Source organism: Plecotus auritus (genome assembly GCF_963455305.1).
Source record: "Plecotus auritus genome assembly, chromosome: 9".
Lineage (NCBI taxonomy): Eukaryota > Metazoa > Chordata > Mammalia > Chiroptera > Vespertilionidae > Plecotus > Plecotus auritus.
The window spans coordinates 57,656,954-57,676,254 of NC_137783.1; the positions used below are offsets into that span (position 1 = coordinate 57,656,954).

At 53.4% G+C, this 19,301-nt stretch overlaps 1 protein-coding gene across 5 annotated transcripts; it reads right to left on the reverse strand.

Annotated features, from left to right (window-relative positions):
- Window positions 1–1,607: 1,607 nt before the first annotated feature.
- On the reverse strand, window positions 1,608–18,405 carry CXCL12 (C-X-C motif chemokine ligand 12). 5 transcript variants are annotated; one of them, XM_080640094.1, is made up of 4 exons: window positions 18,089–18,233; window positions 13,830–13,947; window positions 13,040–13,126; window positions 1,608–1,997 (listed from the first exon to the last, which is right to left on the reverse strand). In XM_080640094.1, the coding sequence occupies exons 1-4, from the start codon at window positions 18,147–18,149 to the stop codon at window positions 1,994–1,996; spliced, it is 270 nt and encodes an 89-aa protein (XP_080496220.1). In that variant the 5' UTR covers window positions 18,150–18,233; the 3' UTR covers window positions 1,608–1,993. The 5 variants fall into 5 exon arrangements, 4 of the variants coding, with proteins under 4 accessions (XP_080496220.1, XP_080496218.1, XP_080496217.1 ...); XM_080640092.1 differs by lacking the exon at window positions 1,608–1,997 and adding an exon at window positions 5,072–8,048; XM_080640091.1 differs by lacking the exon at window positions 1,608–1,997 and adding an exon at window positions 10,351–10,482.
- Window positions 18,406–19,301: the final 896 nt, after the last annotated feature.

A 19,301-nucleotide genomic window follows, 5' to 3' on the forward strand; every position in this document is an offset into this window, starting at 1 on the left:
TCTATGTGCCATTCACAAAGAAAAACTAGTAAGCAAAACAGACTAAGCCCCTTTCTTCCAGCATTTGCTATTAATCCTCTTTGTGGGGAAGCAGTCAACAAACAAGTAGACATGACAGGTGTGCTAGGGAGGAGAGCAGCAGAATAAGGTGGTTAGGGCATGTCAGCACAGGGGGGCTGCTGTACAGGACGGGGAAGTCAACAAAGACTTTTCTAAGAAGGTGATGGTGAGTATAGACCAGTGGTTGGCAAACTCATTAGTCAACAGAGCGGCAAACCACGGCTTGCAAGCCGCATGTGACTCGCGAGCCGCGGTTTGCCGACCACTGGTATAGACTAATGGAAGGGAGGGGGTAAACCATGGTTGCTAGGCAGAGACCACCCAGTGCAAAAGACCTCTGCCACGGGTGGGCCTGACCTGTTCAAGGGAGAGGAGGCCAGTGTGCCTGGCACAGAGAAGGGGTGAAGTCAGATAGGTGACAGGGGCCAGGGAGTGTAACTTCTGTTGGCCACTGGAAGGTCTGGGTAGGGGTCAGTCTTGCTGCTGTGGAGAGGATATCCCAGGACATGACAACGGGCCACTCAGGGGCTAGTGCAGAGATTCAAGTGGAAAACAGCTGTGGCTTGGACCAAGATGGTAGCAGTGAGAAGTGACTGGGTTCTGGATATATTTTTAAGATAACTAATTTGGTTTGTTAATGGATAGCTCAGAGCTGTGAGGGAATAAAATAAAGATGGCTATACGATTTCAGCCTGAGCAACTTGAAGGCATGAGATTGTCATTTGTAGAAATGCGGATGAGCAGTTTGGGGGGAAAGTGAAAATTAGGCATTTTATTTTGCATATGATACATTTCAGAGGAGGAGCTGGGTGTACCAGCCTGGAGAGATCAATCTGGATTCCTTAGTCTTTACATGGTGTTCAAGGCCAAGGGAGTGAGCGAGCCCACCTTGAGCTAGAGGAGAATGTCTGAGGACTGAGCCTGGTGCCATCTTTTGTTTAGATGTCTGGAGGATGAGCAGGAAACAACAAACAGAAAAAGATTGTATGAAGCCTAAGGAACAGTTAAGAGCAGTGCTGAGAGCCAACCAGAAAATGTGTTTCAAGGATGGTGACCAATGATTCAAAAGATGCTGAGAGACTGAGTAAGCTGGGAATGGATAACTGACTATTGGATTTCCCCACAGAGCTTAGTGATGGCCTTGACAACGAACAGATCTAGTGGAGTGAGAGGTAGGGTCAAATTCTGCTGGAAGTGGGTTCAAGAATGAGAGAGAGAGAAAGAGAGAGAGAGAGAGAAGCAGAGAAATGCTGCAGAAGCTGTAGGGGAGCATGGAGTAGAAGGATAGAGACTAGGACTTTTTATTTTTACTTTGTTTTACTTTTGATGGGAAATATGCATGTTAGTGTGTTGATATAGAAAGTAAAAAAATAATTCTGGTGATGGAGAGAGGGGGAGTCAGGAGAGATATCCTTGGGAAGGCGAGGCATCCTAGGCTCCACTTCCCAGTGCAGGGTGGCCAGGACCTCGGCGCTCATGTGGGTGATGGCAGAGACGGCGGATACAGATTGAACAGACAGTGGTTGAGAGACGAAGTCCATGAAAATCCAATTCTTATGACTCCCTTTTATTCTGACATAGACGGCAGACCAGGTTGGGCATCATGCCATGCACTGGGGGGTTGCTGGTTTGATCCCTGGTTAGAGTATATGCCTAGGTTGGGGCTTGATCCCTGGTGGGGAATGTGCAGGAGGAAGCTGACCAATGTTTTGTTCTCACATTGATGTTTCTCTCTCTTTCCCTCTCCCTCTCTCTCTAAATAAACAGCCGTGGCTCTGAGAGAGAGAGAAGAAAGTGTGCAATGAGCACCTAAATGAGGAGCAAATGGGACAGGGCTGTGTGATCGGATCCCGGCAGCACTGAGGATGCACTTCCGGTGAGTGTCACGAATTCAGAGACCAGACAGCAGAGATGCACTTTTCCTGAGCTCTTGTCAGCTGTAGAGATGCCAGAGTAGAGTGACTGAGTTAGATTTAACGGGGATGGATCGCCCAGCAATGAGCAGATACTCACTTTCCCTACAATCCAGGGCTCCTCCCATTCAGCCTCCCAGTCCGTAAGCACCTGTTGCCACTCCTCTCTCCCCCTCTGTTCACAGGAGAAACAGAAGGGCCAGGAGGCTAAGAGGCTTCATTTAGGGGCTTCACTCTGCTTTGTTTCTGTTTAGTTTCATGGGCCAAGAGTTTAGATGCAACTCATTTGCTCTGCAGGAAATGTTAACTCCTGAAGCAACCTCCTTGAAATCTGAGAGCTGCTCCAGCGTCGGGTAGGAGCACCAGGGCTTGGCTGCGGCTTGTGGGGTGGCTGCCTCCCTAGGGCCTGTTGATGCCTCTCAACCTGAGGAATCAGCTTGCCCCTCAAATGCTGATTAAGCCCCCCACCAAGACAGGCACTCTTCAGGGCATTGGGAACAAAGCTCCCCGTCCCCAATAAGACAGTATGGAGCTTACAGTCTGGCAGGGGTGCCCCCGGGATGGACGTACCATAACTGCTTGTCCCGGTTTGTTTCCCTCATGGGATGCACAGCCCATGGGGCAGATCCCATGACCCCTCCACACACCTGGAGCTGGGTCAGAGCGCCCCACAGGCTGACCATGGCCCAGCCATCTCACTACTGATGTTGGGCAAGTTGGGCTGGTGCTGGTTGGTCCCTTCAAGGGGGGGAAGAGCATCTAGGTCCTAAACTGAATCTGTGTACCTTTTTTGGGGAGGGTCCAGGGGATGCCTCTGAGTTGTTTATCAATTATAACTGGGCAGCAGGCACATCTCTGGATGGTCTTTCCTTGGCGTTCAATGGAAACCAAGAGAACAGGCAAAAAGACCCTTGGGGAGGCTGGACAGGGAAAGGGGGTAGGAAGTCTCCAATATAACTGTGTGCACCAGCCCACGGCCTCCTTCTGCCCCACCTGCCTTGTCCACTCTGGCCCCCTAATTGCCCCTAGTATGGTTATATGGGTGCAATGAGCAGCAATCCTCATTTTAGCTTTCAAGCAGGAGTTGTTTAGAGTATACAGACCCCAAGAGAAGGACATACAGCTGGACCACTCAAGGGACCTTCCCAGCCACTTCTTTCCCCTGTAGGCAGCCCCATCTCAACTCCCTCTAGAGCTACCAGGTCTCTCATCCCTACTTCTCTCTCCAAAGCCATTTCACCCAGTTGTAGCTCCCTCTGCTCCTCTGTCTCTGCTACCCCACACCTCCCTATCCAAGGTCTCAGCTATAAGCAGAGAAGCCTTGGGCCCTGAAGCGGTCTGAACCCCAGCTCTGTGCTCCTGGACAGAAAACTGGGGTCCAAGAAACTCCTGGTTCTAACTCAGAGCTTGGCCTCACATGGACTCTCACTGGCAGTCCCTGGGGGTCAGGTCACCACCAAAAGAACCTTCTCTCAGGGCTCAGCAGGGCTTGATGGCATCCTAGCTTCTCTGCCATCAGCCTCCCATTAGCATGCTTTAGGAAAATGCTCCCCGAGCTGTAGGTCCAGCCCCCTGACTGCAAGGTCCATGAAGTCAGGGAGGAAGCTGTCTTGCCCACTGCAGTCTCCACACCACCTAGAATAGGTCTGGCATGGCAGCTATCAGGGCCAATAGCCATGCAGGCGTGAAAGGCCAGGGACTTTATTCTTAACTAGAGGCCTGATGCAAGAAATTCATGCAAGGGGCTTGGCCCTCGCATCCCCTGTCTTAGTCTGGAAGGTCCTCTGGATGGTCGTTCTGCTCTTCAGTCTAATTAGCATATTAGCTCTTTATTATATAGGATGCTACGTCATTGTGAAAAGTCAGCATCATTCTGAAAAGTTAACCCAGAGATTGCTCATTCCTAGAGTTAGAACAGGGGTAGAGTGTGTGGACCAGCACGGCATGGGCTCTCGGGAACCTACAAATCCCAATCAAGAGGCTTCTCCCCACCTGTCCGCTGAGCGTGAGAAGCTCACGTTGAATCACTCATAGCTAGTTGGTGTCTGAGCTTTGCTGCAGGTGGAAGTAGAAGCAGGTGTGGACTGATTCCAGCGTGGTGAACCCTAGGGGACAGCAGGCTGAGAGAGGGGGGGATGGCTGCCATGTATACCGTTCCAGACTAACCCTCATGTCTCCTGGTGTTACTAAGCTTAGGCCGTAGCTAGAAAGGCAAGGGGTGTGTCTCAAATCCCAGGGTGAGCAGAGAGCAGGACTTCAGCACTGGCCTACTAGCCTTCACAGCCATGCTTGTCTCAGGACACCAGGATGCCGCTCACTGTGGCCTCCTCTAACCCTTCTCTCGTCCTCCAGTCAGTCCATCTGCACAGTCGCAACCACACTGTGGTCGCCCTATATGTAGGAGGGAGGATCTGGGCTCAGTGGTGCTGCAGTCATGTTGAGCCTGGGACAAGAGTGTCTGAAGGATAGAACGACCTGGACGCAGACATCGGTGGTGTTTGTGTGGGCCTCCCCTTTCCAGCATGGCTGACTGTGGACCAGAGAGAATGCGGTAGAAAGTGAGAAAGGGCTGACCTCTGTGAGGACAGAGTCCTACTGGTCAGGCTCAGCCCTGCGCAGGGCTCGGGACGGTGCTGGGTAGTACACAAGAGAATCAGGGCCTGGCTTTCAGAGGGCCTCTGTGCGGGACAGAAAGGCTCAAAGGCGGGGTCCTCAGCAGGGCCCTCAGGGACGGGCCTCTGTCTGTCTCCCACTAAAGACTGACAAGCCCAGAGTGGAGGTCTCCTTCCCACAGCCGTCAGCAAACACCTGGGCCCTCGCCCAAAGCCATCCCTCCTGGAGCAGAGGGCTGTCTGTCTTTAAGAAGGTCTTCCAGCAAAGCCAAGGACACCTGGGGAAAGGGTGCAGCTTTCCCAGCTCAGGGTCAGTGGACTAGGAGGGCAGCGGAGGCCCAGAGCTGTGGCTCATGCTTAGCATTACAATGGCCTGTTTTCCACTAACCACTACAGCTAGAATTACATACCCTTGGGGCCTGAGGGAGAAAAACCAAGTCCGGAAGACTCCAAATGCTAAAACTAATTTTCAAGCCGGTTGGCTGCTGCATTTGAGTACGTGTCTTTATTAGAACAATTATAAGTGCATATACAGTACATCTTTTCATGGATATGAAAGTAGACATTGATTCTCAAAAGGAATTGTTACTTATTAAGAAAGCACACTGCATACAGGAAGCTGCCTTCTCCTGGACCATTTTCACATTATCTGGGAGATGCAATTTAAACAAAACAAGATACAGTATTTATCACATTGGACACTGAACCCATCCATGCTCAGGGGCTGAGAGTCCAGCAAGGTTGGGGACTAAGGACTTCCCTGTGGGGTTTTTCAACTCGGCTATGTCAGTGGTCTGCTGAGAGGACATGGGTGGTTCCAGGGGTGGGTTCCCTCAGAACGGGTCAGAGAAGATGTATAGAGGGGCGAGGACCCCACAATTCTCATCCAGCTGCGGAAGGGCACATCCCTGAGAAGGGTGATGAAGTCCCGGTGAGGGAGCCCGTGTGGCCACACCAGGCAGTATTCAGAAAAGGAAGGTGCAATCAAATCCCCCTCTGGACTCACAGGAGCGCAGCAGCCTTTGCTACGCAGGCCCTCTGCTCAGACAGGCAGAGGGCTCCTTCTGAGCCTCCTTGCTGGGTTCTCAGCACCTGGCCAGAGCAGGACAAAGAACAGTACAAACAACACATGGCACAGATTCAGGTTCCAACACACAGCACACATGTGAGCCCCAGTCCCCAGAGCTCACCCCACGTGATGCAGAGGCTGGCAGGGAAGGGCTGCCCTGGAGGTTATGCTGAGCCCAAGGGAAGGTCAGGGAGCAGCAGCGCTGGGCCTGGAGGAACAGCTGGGTGACCCTGATCACCTGATGTACTTTCCTTTGCAAAGGGACTATTTAAATGGGTATGTGCTTTAGCTGGGAAGTCTCCTTTTAGGAGCAGATTGCAGGTACAGAAATTGTTACACAAATAATTTTCCCCGCAGTTTCTACTCTCACCTATTTCCCCTCCTGTCAGGAGACACAGAAATGATTCTATATTTAACTGTAGTCAAGATTTAGTGGCATATTTCCTCTGACCTCTGGCTCATGGATTCCAGGGGAAGATGCTTCCAAATTTTCCATGAGATTTTTAAATATCTTGGAAATAATTTTAAATACCTAGAAAATGAGCCTCCTGCTGAAAATTCAATAATTTCATGTGTAATTCATGAGCCCTGTAGTGACAGGTTAACTTTAAAAGAGGATTTAGAAACCAGTACCATCTCCCGTATAACTAATAAAGGCCCCACACTCTATGTTCCCAGTAGAAGGCAGCCGCTTGGAGGATGTGAATACTTGTTTGGTTGATTGAATGGCTTTTTTTTATGAAGATTCACTTTTAAGAAATACTTACAGAAATGCCTAACACCTGTTACTGATAATCCAAAGGTCATTAAATCTACAAACACCTACAATTCAAAATCATTGCCCTGTAATGTCCTTTCTGCCTGCTGTTTGCAGTGGCCTGCCAATTGATACATCCCCTTGTTTTGCCTTCTTTTTTTCCACTTTTTTAATTTTAAAAACTTGACTGGATCTTCAATCAAAGGGGGAATGTATTAGTGAGACCAAATGAAAAACAAAACAAGCAAAAACCCCTCAGTGCTTCCCTTCTTAAAAAGTGAAATTTTCAGTTGTTTAATGTAACGCCACAAAATGCCCTCAGTAAAGGGAAACATGTCAAACAGCAGGGCTCTTAGCCAACTTCCCACACGTCCCGTCTAAGAGGGAGGCCGGGGTGGGCCTCCCAGACGCAAAGGTAACAGCCACAGCAGAGGAGCCCAGGGCCACAGGCAGGGAAGGCATGATGGGCTGCCCAATGGAGAAGTGATGAGGTTAGATTTAATCAGGAAAAAAATACCCAGGATGAAGTATTTTATGGATTGTGTTTTCAAAGCCAAGATAAGAATTCTTGTCTTGTTATTTCTGTTATTCTCAAAACAATGCTGGCTTGACCCAATAAAGACACAGCTGCGTGTAGCTCTGAGCTATCCCACCTTTGGAAACGCTGAGGGTCCGCGTCCTTGGGGGTCAGTACTGCTGCACACTGGGTTCCCAGGGGCTCCGTCCATCCACCATGGCTTTGTGCTCAGTGGGTGGGGAAAACAAGGCCACCCCACCCACATTATGGCAGCCCTAACCAGGGGCCGAGCTCAAGGCCCCTGGACACCTCCTCTCCCTCAGCCTCTGCATGTGGGGAACTGACAAGGCAGCACCGAGGACACGGCTTTGAACAAGAAAACAAGATCAGACAACAGACAATATGGCAAAGTAGACACAGATGCGCACAGCATTTCCAGGACCTGGTAACAGAATACACTTTGGTTTGCTTCTTGATGCCCAGTTTAAACAAAGCTTTTGTCTTGAGAGTCCTTCCTGGGTCACGGACAGTCTCAGATGCACATGGTGATGGATGAGAGAGAGGATGATGCGAAGAGCATGATGAGATGGAGAGGAGAGCACGGATGAGGCCCCGCCCTGGCCTCCCTCCTGCTGCCTGCCTGGAAGCCCCTGCCTGGCCCTCTGGAACTACCACCCGCCCCCTGTGGCCGCCTTCGCTGGGGTTTGCCTGTGCAGATGGGTCCTGACCCTCCTGGTGGCTCTGCCCCTCAGCCTGGGGTCCCAGCCTGTGCAGCTCAGAGGCATACAACACTCAGGGACCTAGTCAGACCGGGGCTTCATGGTACAGATATAATAATGCACATAAAATAATGGTTTTTGTCTAAGTTCCTATTTGTCACCAGTGACATTGGATAACTGAGCTAAATGAAAAAAAAAAAAAAATCCAAATATATTTTACTACATAATCAAATGGTGAAAGTAAGGTAAATTGTGCAAAACCAAGCCCTGGGAGCGCACTGGGCCCCGCCCGGCTGTGCCAGGAGACCACGGGGCCCTTCCTAGCACTGGCTTCGCCCAGCCTCCCAGCGGGAGGGCTCCTGGGCGCTGACCCAGCCTGCGCCTCTCACATCTTGAACCTCCTGTTAACAAGAAGAGAGGGAGACACCATTAAGGCAGGTTCCCACAGAGGCCCGGCCTCGCATGAGGCTCCCAGCCCACCGTGGCGGCGGCTCCTGACCTCCCTTCCGAGGCCCTGGGGAGGGGAGGGTGGTGAGAGACAGCATGGCCATGGCGAAGCACAGGGTGGCAGGAAGGTGGGAGGTGGAGAGGACAGATGGGAAGAAGCATGATTGTGGCAGATGAACGAGAGCACAGAGCCAGGCTGGTGCAGAGGCCACAGGACAGGGCAGGCACCCTGCCTTCGCCCACTGCAGACCTCACACACCACTCACCTGGGGCAGACACGTGGACACTGCCCAGTGTCAGCCCGGCTCGGCATGGAGGCCCGGCTCTTCGGCTCTTCCCCAGCCACCCAGGACCCTTCTATGGGGCCGGGGCTATTCCTGCTTGTCAGACACAGTGAAGCCCAGGGCCAGTGGAGTTGTGTGACGGCCGGACGATGCTGGCCTGCAGGTCCTAACACTGGGCCAGCTCTTAGTCCCCGCAGTCCCCACTCCCCAAGACAGGAGGGGCACTGTCCCCCTGAGCACTGGTTTATCACCTCAGGCTGGCCACAGCTTGACCTGTTGCTGAAGGGCAGCTACTCCTGTCTCAGGGAGGACCTGTCGCCCTCTCCAGGCAGAGGTGGCTGCTCCCACGGTGTTTTTAATTTTAAAAACTTGACTGGATCTTCAATCAAAGGGGGAATGTATTAGTGAGACCAAATGAAAAACAAAACAAGAGCGCAGGACAGCATGAGGCACAGGCCTGCTCTTCTGTCTAGCTGGTGCATGTGCAAATTAGGAAGAGCCCAGCCAGGATCCCCAACCAGGCCTGCTGCTGCTTCTGCAGGAAGGACCGCGGCCCTGGGCCATCCAGGGAACATCCAGATGCCTTCAGAGGCAGGAGGGGAGTGGATGTTGCAGGATGTGAGCCCCCACGCAACCAGGCACAGGCTTACCACCCCAGTGCTGGCAATAGGGGAGGGGCTGGGAGCCTTCGCCAGCTAAAAGGGATGGCAACGATGCCTCTCCAGTGGCAAGAGGAAGCTGTAACCACCAGGGGCACCTTAGAGCAGCAGGGGGCACGCACTGGGACACAGGGGAGGCTGATACACAGGGGCCTTGAGCTCTCTTCTCCTGAAATCCATCGGCTATGCCCTCCATCCCCTGCGTCTATCTGGATCCATGTGATACACTGTGACGGGGAGGCTGGGGTGTGGGGTGTGTTCTGGGAGTGGGAGAAGGGTACAAAGGCAAGGCATCCTTTGTCAAAGCAGTACTGACATCGGGGCCTTGCTCTCCCCCATGACCTCCCCTTCCGGTCCAAGTTAGAGAGACTTGGCAAGAAATCTCAGACATAATTCTGTAGGGAGGGCAGTGAGCGAAGTTCTAGAATTTAAACCTTGTCTCTTTAAGCAGATATTTCCCAGGAGTGAGAACTGAGGCAGCTGTGTCCTGCAACCTAACCGCAGGGTCACGGAGACTCTTCCAGAGGAGGGGGAGTGGAGCTAGGAGCCCCAGAGCTGCCGGCCCTTCACAAAGTGCCTCCACACCGTCAGACCCGTGTAAGGAATCTACAAAATAAATTACCCGGCGCACCGAGAAGCACTTCATAGAGAGACCCACCTGAGCCTGGAGGGGGAGCCTCACACAGCCCGGCCTGGGGAAGGGGCTGGGGAAGTCCACCTGGGGGCAGGGGTGAGGGCCAGGCAAGGGACATGGGCAAAGGAGTCCGCTATCACCTCGAATAGAAGGGCCAGGCCAGCTCTGCCCCGAGAAGGCCTGGTTGGGCAGCACCGCTGGCAGCAAGGAAAGGGCACAGGCACGTGCCCCCCCGCTGGCTGGGCCCGCGCAGGCGAGCAGACTGCGTTGGGTGGGGGCCAGCAGGCGCACGCTGGTCTCAGACAGGAGCAGCCTGTAGGTGTGCGGAGCCGGGAGCCCGGAGTGCTCATGGGCCTTCTAAGGGAGGGAGTGAAGGGCAGGTGGGAGGCTCAGGAATCCGGGGGATGATGGAGACCCAGGCCACTCTAGAGAGAGTCCCAGGCCCTTCTAGAGAGTCCTGAGCACGGTCTCCACGCCCCGGACCCCAACCTCAGTCTCTGCACAACTACTGTCTTCAGAATTTAGCAGACCAGGGAGGGTCTCAGTAAGCACAAAAGGCAGGGCCAGCATGGCCACAGCGGTGGCAGAGCGCTGCTCCCCTCGGAGTGCGAGCGGCCCCGGAGGCAGGGGTCTGCTCTGGAGGAGGGTAGAGCCAATTTACAAAGCGCTGGGAGGGAAGCACAGCGCGCACTGCGGTCCAGCTCCAGGTGGCAGAAACTAGTGTTTCCTCCTCTGAGCAGCCTTTCTCTTCTTCTGTCGCTTCTTTTTTCCTATCTTTTCTTTTTTCCCCACTTTTTCTTCTCTGCGCCCCCTTAGATAAAATTAGTAGAACCATTAATGACGTTGAAATAAACAAGAGTCTGCCTCACTCTGCACAATACTTAACACTGGCCCCTGGACTGGTGCCACTCTGTCCTCAGGCCTGGAGGCCCCTGGGCAAGGCCCTGTCCATCAGTACCTCATGGAAGTAAAGTAGACATTGGCCTTGATTCACAAAAATGTGAGACTTCCCCACACCTGTGAACTGAGTACAGCCATCGCCAATTTGCCAACGTGACCCTGGCTCCCACCGTTGCCTGCGGCAGGCAGTGGGGAAGGAATTCACACCTAACAGGGTGTGAAGACTAACCAGGGCCAGGCTGGGCTGCATCTTCTGTCTCCCCCCACCTGCTTTCCCAGGCTTCCTTCCTTCCCAGTGCAGAGCTGAGCTCTCTGTTTAACTTAAAAATCTCTGCATTGCACATCAGAGGCGGGAGCCAGGGTTCAGTAGGCCTTCTAGGAGGGGAGAAGGCAGCATAGCCCACCTTCTCCTTCCCGGACGCCTATGGAGACCCCTGGGCATGGCTGAGATTGGCCTGAAGAATGAGGGAGAGAGCTGGTTAGCAGAATTTTATTAGAGCAACTGGCTCATGACTGTCACATTAAAATGATTCAAGCTGAATGGTATTTAATGATTTATGGGATACGGCCACCTGTTCCTGGGAAAGCTTGATATTAACCATGGGCTGGAAGGATGGGAGTTTTACATGGGAAAATGTGAGAGCTGGATATTATAAGGGTTGAGTCTCTAGAGATTACGTGGGGATGTTAGGAGAACCGAAAGAAGGAAGGGGAAGAGGAATTAGTGAGTCAAATATTATTCTCCAGAAAACTAGCACCGCCGCTTCCATTGGATTAAAAACAAAAACCAAACGCAAAAACTTGAGTCGCAGATCTCATGTGCTCCTGAGTGAGGCCCATGTGCTGGTACTCACACGGGAACTCGGGAGGAGGGACCCACAGCACCTGACCCGCGGCCGGCGCAGCGTCACGAAGGCAGGAAACATGTAAGAGCTCCATGTCTAACAGCTAACGGGTTTACTTCAGGACAATAAATTCCCACATACAGTAGGATGCTTGTACCATGAAACAATTGGCATTTTATTGCTAGTGCATATAATGTCACATTCGATACAATCTTAGTACAAGTGGAAAAATACACTGTGGCCAACATTAAAAAGCTTCCATCACATTTCTATGTATCTCTTTACAAACTGCCAGTAGTTTAAGATAATAGAGAAATGTATCTACTGACATTCATATGGCTCCACTTCAAACGTGGGAATTGTTTGAGTATAAATATATTCTGAAATACATTTGTCTTATAAAGAAATGTTTTAAAAAGTGTGCACAAAAATATATAAAAAAAATGCCTTGCAAAACGTTATAAACACCGCCAGGCCCGTCTGTGGATCACATTCATGGGTGGAAATTTCACCTTGCCAGCATTTCGGATTGAGCTGCTGTGGCTTCAGAAGCAGGAGTTAATGGTAAGAGGCTCATTCATTCATTTAATTTTCACCTCAGGTTTCAGAAAACTTAGCATTTGTAGCGCCTCGGGGCACACATGCCTCAGAGGCAATCACTGAAACCAGATTCCTTCAAGAAAGCTCTCAGATTGGAACTGCATTTGAGTTTGCAGAGACTTGTCTCTCACGGGAAGGGGGGACATGGGGGTCCCACGCCCCGGGAGGGCAGCCCCACTTTGGGGGAGGCTGGAGCAGATTCTCACAGAGGGCCTGAGCAGGAGGGAGGGCACGGGGAGGAGGGCGCTGCGGGCCGCAGCCCCAGGGTCACCCTCCTCCCCGAGAGGAGGGAAATGCGAGCGGGAGCGAGGTAAAAGCATGCTCTGGCAGGAGAGAGAGGCAGGGAATGGCAGGAGAGGGTCTCTGAGCACAGTCCCCAGTGATGGCTTCTGTGTGGAGCCCAGAGGTCCATGCACTGAGCTTGAAAGAGGAGGTGCTGGCACCTGTCTAGTATGGTCAGTGTCTGAGGGCTGCCCTGGACCCTCATTCCAGGAGGGGTGTGCCCCACCAGAGCCCCCAGTCTCCCTCCATGCCTCCGCTTTCGGAGGAAGGCCACTTTTCTGAGCTCCATGCTTGCCCATCACCTGACTGTGCCCAGACTCCCCAGGGGAGAAAAGGAAAAACCCAAAGCAAACCAAATACAGATATTAAGTAATCATTGACTTTAAAAAGGATAACGAGAATGATGATGATTGTGATGATCACAGGGGAAGTGACTGGTGGGAAATGCTGTTGCGATAATACAATTTCTCAGAAAAACCCCAGCTGTAAAACAGCCAATGTGCAAGGGTCCGGGTGAATGAATATAAGCTGTGATATCGTACCATAGGCTATAAATGCAGATGTCTACATGCTGGGCAAACCTCCCGCCCGTGCCCAGGCCAATGCACTGCCCCACGAGCACGCCTGGCCCTCACCACGGAGGCCTTCCTCCCCACACCTTTGCCCGCTCAGGACTTTCACACAGTTTTAGCTTTCCTCCAGAGGCTCTAGTGGAAAGTCCTTTCTGGCTGTTGGGCTTACTTGTTTAAAGCTTTCTCCAGGTATTCCTGAATCCACTTCAACTTCGGGTCAATGCACACTTGTCTGTTGTTGTTCTTCAGCTTGGCCCTGAAAGACAGGAGAGGCGGGGTGTGCACCTGCGCATCTGCACACCCGCCACCCACGTGGGACCCCCCCTGGAGCCAGGTGCTGGCGAGGCAGAATCCCATAGGAATCATTGGGGCTGGGATTTGAGGGAAACAGAACACAGAGCCTGAGAAGGAAGAGCAAGAGACAGGGCACTCAAGAAGCCTGTGGCCAGATGTAGGGGCACAAAAGTAGGACTTTATCTGCAAGGTTATGGGAGCTTGTGAGGGTAACTGGAGAGGAACAGCAGATTTTTGTTTTGGTGAATCATCTTGACGGTACAAGGAAGACAGAAGTAAAAGTAAGCCTAGGGTCAGAGTGGATGGAAGTTCAAATCTGGGTGCCACTGTGGGCTAATTCTGTGTCTGCCAGACCTGAACTTGAGCACAAACTTTGGGGAGGCCAGTGTTTCTCTAGTCCAGAGGCACGGCCACTTCCTGTGCCAGAGGGAAGAGGCTTAGAAAGAAGAGGCAAGGGCCACTGTGGGCACAGCGGGCACTGAAGGGTGGCTTTGGAAACTCCTGCCTGGTGCTGCCCTCAGAGGCCTTGTGGTAATAACAGCTGCCTCTAATTATGCCAAGTTCAAGGCCTTGGCACGTGTCATTTCTCTAGCTTTACAGAGTCCGCCAGTTAGGTGTCACTGTGCCCAATAGATACATTCCTGGAGGATGATGCTCAGACTTACACGATCTGAAGGGCACAGTTTGGAGTGTTGAGGATTTTGAGATGCTTGACGTTGGCTCTTGCAACATGACTCTCGAAGAATCGGCAAGGGCATCTGTAGCTCAGGCTGACCGGCTTCCCTATTAGAGGAAATAAGCATGCGGAGACTTGTTATTATCCCGCCAGGCCTCAGAGACGCACATGTATCTGGGTGTGCAGCTGGGAAAGGATGGTAGAAGGATGGTAGGATGGAGAGCGAAGGGTGAGCCACTGATGCATCCTGGCAAAGACCTCCTCCATGGGCAGCACAGTGAGCACTGTGGGCTCAGACTCAACTTTGCCAGGGCCAGAGGCCAAGAGGACCTGTGGAGAGATGGACCCTAGGAGGAGGGAGGGTGGGAAAATGACAATAAGCAGTCCCTGCTTAGATTTCTTAAGATAAAGGATGTTAATCACAGGAGAGACCTATTTCAGCCAGAGGCACCGAGGTTCCCAGCTATTCTTTGCGAAGTAACTCTCCAGAGCCAACTGAGAAAGTCTTCCCTACTCAGACCCAGGTTCGCTAGCACATGCTCCTCCCTCCTCTGGCACAGGCCTCATCCCAGGAGCATCACCAACTTCCTAGGATTACTGCCCTCCACGAACCCTTCCCCCACCCCTCTTCTCGCCTCATTTACCTTAAGCCCAGGCAGCCACAAAGGAGTCCTGCCTGGCTTCCTACCTGGGCGTCCCCAGAGGACAGGACATGGGCCTACTTCTTTCCAGCTCTTCCCAGAGGCATGGAGACTATCAGGGTGGAGTCAAATATGGCTTTCCTGGCAGGGACCCTACAGCCTCCTGGGTTGTATTACATCTTTGTTTGCACATTCACCAATTTGCAAAATGCCATAATTGCCGCTCATTAGTGTAAATTAGTGAAGGGCTCCTGCAGAACCCACCCTTACCCTTTAAGTCTAGAATTGCAAGCCCTGGGAGGCGGGGATTTGCGAGGGCTTTTCCTGGAGATTTTATCCAAGCCCTACTTAATAACCCAAATCATTTGAATTTGTGGATCCTTTCATCAGGGCTTAAATATATGTCTGAGAATATTTAGTCCGGAGACGTGTTTTTAAGTGCTCTGTTTACAGGGCTCCCAGAGGCCTCCCATTGGTTCTGAAGTTGTGCACTTTGGGGCAAGAGAGCTGGGGAAGCCACACGAAAGTGTGCAAAGTAGGGGCTGCTTCCATTTTTTTTTTTTTTCCTAAAGGCTGCATGCAGTTGAGAAATGGCATGGGGTGGCCAATTTAGCCACCAAGTCCTGGAAGAGCAGACCCCCTCCCCAAACCAAACTCAATATCCTGAGAAACAAGGGAAGAAGCCCGGCTCCGAGTGCTCAGGGGACTCACAGTGCAGGAGAGCACAGAGCAGCCTTCACAGGGACCCAGGTCAAACCCAGAAAGTCCCTGATGTGGCCTGGCTCTCAGCAACCACACAGACATCTCCCTTCTGCCCTGCCTGGTAGCCAGATCACCTGGAAAGCAAGCAAGCCCAGGACCTGGCTAAAGGAGGAGCCAGGTCCCCCTCTGAGCAGCCTGCCTCCAGGTTTCCCTAGAATTCTCATGGGTCCTGCTGAGCTGAGCAGGGGCTGGGACTGTGGTGAGCCAAGATAGGTCTCAATCCTGGAGCAACAGGGAGCTGAAAGGTGCGTGGTATGAGTGCTGCGGTGGGTGGGGGTAGGGGCTGCTGCTCTCCGGTGTCCAAGGAGGTGTCCTGGCTCCACACAGGGCAGGTCAGGCCTAGTCTGGACTCAAAACACAGGCTTTCTCATTTGCTCCTCTCCCTCTCTTCATCCTCTGGGATTACCTGTTCCTTCAAAGCAATTCTTATTCCTGCTCCCAGGACCCAGTTGCCTGCCTATCAAGTGGGGAATTTCAATAGTTTATTATTATTATTATTATTATTATTATTATTGATTTTAGAGAGAAGAAGGGAGAGAGAGGGAGATAGAGAAACATGGATTTGTTGTTCCACTTATTCATGCATTCATTGGTTGATTCTTATATGTGCCCTGACCTGGGATTGAACCTGTAACCTTGGCATATCAGGATGAGGTTTTAACCAATGGAGTTACCTGGCTAGGGCCTCAATAGTTTTTTAAAGTGACAGAGTCCAAGTGCACTTACGGAGAAAACTCAGGGCTGCGTCCACTTGTGTCCTTTCCTACAGCTTTTTGTCACTATTCCTAACTTTCCCAACTCTTTTGGGTGTGACAGCATGTACAAGAAAGATACCTATTAGCCAGCTGTTACGGAGGGTTGGGACCTTGGCTTTATTTCAGAGCAGTTACCAGAGAACCTTCCACTTTAATGAAGAGACAGACTCTCCAAGCAAGCCTGGGGATGGGGCCCACCCTAGGTGTAAGCCCTGGAAGCTGGGACACCCCGAACACCAGCTTCTTGGCTGAGGTCAACCAGGGGAGGAAGGGCAGGATCCCAAGCCTGAGCCTGCACAAGGGTATCTACGGAGTGCAGCTTTGGAACTCAGCATCGGTACACAGGCCCCAAGAGTTTTAAAAAAAAATGTGTCCTGGCCTGGGCATGCAAGGAGAAGCAGACCAGCCTGGAGCCCAGAACCCTAGACTTGGCTGCCAAGAGGGGCAAGCAACCAACCCTTCCCAGGGTCAGGAGGAGTCTGTGGCTTTGTCCCCCCAGGTCAGCGATGCCCGGGATTCAATGACCTGAGTCCCTGCATTCCAGTCCTTTCTGCAACTAGGGCAGCAGCATTTCTCTGGAGAGAGAGGTGTGTGGTGGCGCCTCCACTCTCACAAGACCATTCAATTGTTAATTCCCAAACCAGAGTGCCTCCCTGGCCTGGGGAGTCAATGTGGAGATCCCAGCCTAGGATACTGTTTCAGCCAGAGAAACTTTTTAACTCGCCTTTGATCTGGTCCCTCTGCAGCTCTGACCAGCAACTCGCTACACTTTTAGAGGACACTTTCCAGGGGTCAGCCAAGAACCCATTAGCCCAGGCCCCCGTGCCTGGTCCAGTTGCATGCACGCTCACCTTGCCCATGCTGGTTCCCCCACCACTGCCTGCCACCAGGCAGCAGGGGTCTTCCCCCCCAACCCTGCTGAGTGCTCCAGGACGGGTCCTGCACACACCCCAGCTGCACCAGAGCCCTCAGAGTGAGTGTCCTTCGTCCCTTTGCAGAGTCTGTTGTAAATTTCGCAGCCAAGAACAGAACAGGCAGCAAGGCCTTACTAACATGGCTTTGTTTTTGTTTTTTTGCAAGTTTATTTTCGTTTGCAGCAGCGGTGGTGTCCTGTGACAGGACAGGGAGATTCTCTCACTATTCAAAAGAAAAAAGCTCTCTTGCTCTCCCGGTGAAACTGGACACCACCTTGCACAATGGCCTAAGGCCTTGGCGAGTAAACTTTGTTGCAGAGCTCATTCTGAGGTGGCCGGTTCCCTGGCTGCACAAAGGCGCATTTCTGCAGGTGTGTTTTGGGAACATGGGCAAATGCGACTGTGATGACCCCAGCGCCTCTCTAGAGGGACCCCGTGAAGAGACAAGGAGGCCATGGCTGGATGCGTGCCCAGGTTTGGCGCGTCGCTTCGGACCTCGGAGCTGTGTAGAAGCGCGGCCAGGTGGGTGGTGCAAACCCGACAGCTGCTCCGGTACCGGGTGGCTGCAGCATGAGAGCTGGCCTCTCGCGGAGGGAGCGCCAAGCTGCTGCGCCAGATCGCACAGCCTCCACAAGCGATTTGAGTCAGGCTTGCAAACAGCTCTTTCCTACACCAACACCCGCCGATCTATCGCGCCTCCAGCCTTTGAGCCCTTGAGCAACAGGGAGCTGAAAGGTGCGTGGTATGAGTGCTGCGGTGGTTGGGGGTAGGGGCTGCTGCTAGCCGGGCGCGGGAAGACTAGCTCCGGGGTGGATGGGCAAGGGCCGGGTACCCCCGCCGGCTTCCAACTCGGTCCCACTCCGCCACCCCTCTCCGGGGCCCACTCAGAAACGCGCCCGCGGCGCGCTCACCCAGTTATCCTGCAGGACCTCGCTCCGCGCTCGCGGAACCCGAGCCCGGCTGCGAAGTGCAAAGCCGCAGTGCCCCGGCGCTAAGCTGTGCGCGGGACTCGACGCCGCACCCGGAGGGAGCGCGCCCTGCGAAGTGAGCAGTTTGAACTGGGTTCGCTTCGGGAGGCGCCGGCGAAGAGGAGTCGCGGCCCCGCGCGGAGCCCGGCGCCCTGAGCCGAGCCTGGAGCCAGGTGCCTTGCCCGGCCTCCGCCGCAAGCACACTCACCGTCGCTGAGGCAGAGCGCCGCCAGCACCAGGGCCAGCACGGCGACGATCTTGGCATCCATGGCACGGACTGGTGACTGCTGCGGGAGGACCAACGCCAGACGCTGAGCTGAAGCGGCGGCAGAGAGTGAAAGTGTGGCAGCCAGGGAGGCGCGCCCGATGCTTTAGAGGCTAGAGGGGGCGGGCGGGACTGGGAGGGGCGGGACGCGCGGCGAGGGGCGGGCTTGGAGCCAATTCTCTAAGACCTCTGGGGGCTCGGACCTGCGTCTGGTCCGCAGAGCCGCTCCAACTGCCCCCTCCCTGCCACCTCTCCTCCGCGCCAGGGGTGCTCCCGGGCTGCGGTGCGCCCAGGCCTTTGGCCTTCGCGGGTGTCTGCGGGGCCCTCTGTAAGCCTGACTTGCAGTGAGGAACCAGGCCCGCAGTGAGGCTGGCCTGAAGGGCTGAGTATTGTTTCCAGTGTTCAGATGGAGACTTGAGTGCAAAGGCGAGGTCCGAATGAGAATCAAAGAAAAAACAGGTGGAGCCTAGGGCAGAGGGCCGGCTGGGAAGGCTGCATCAGATGCAGTAGCTAAGAGTGTATGGTGTTTGGAGTGCAGGACCTAGAGGTGACCTCTTGCCCAGGCCCACTGAGGGGGCCCCAAAAGCTCGGCCTCAGAGGGTAGGAGACCGTGTTTGCAGTCAACGCAACTCCCTCGCGTCCCAAGCCAACGCTACTGCTTACTAGCCCAGCCTCAGTTTCCCCAACTGTAAAACTGGGGCTCTAGGTAAGATGTGCCACCCAAAGGACAGAAAAGCAGATCGCCCGTGGCTCCTACAAAGTTCAGCCCTTTGCACCTCTGTCTTCTCAACTGAGAAATGGGCTAATCACAATTCCTGGGGTAAGGCTGGGGAAATTGACGGAGAAGGCCTCTGTACTCAATACATGGAAGCCAGGAATTACTGTGTACACCTCAGTGCTTTCCCCCCTTCCAGGGAATGTCCTGCAGGACCCTCTTCTTTCCCCTCTGCCCTCCCTTAACATGCCGCTGGCATTGGCCTTTCTGGTCGGAGAACAGCACGGAGGCGCTCCTGGCAGGCCCCCGGCCCCTGGCTGGGCACTGAGGTAGCTGCAGTGGGGCGGAAAGGGGTGCGGCAGGTACCACGGGGAGTGTGGGGGTGGGAAGAGCGCTGTGTGGGGCCTTCCTGGTGCCACAGGCGGCTCCGGCCATGTCTCC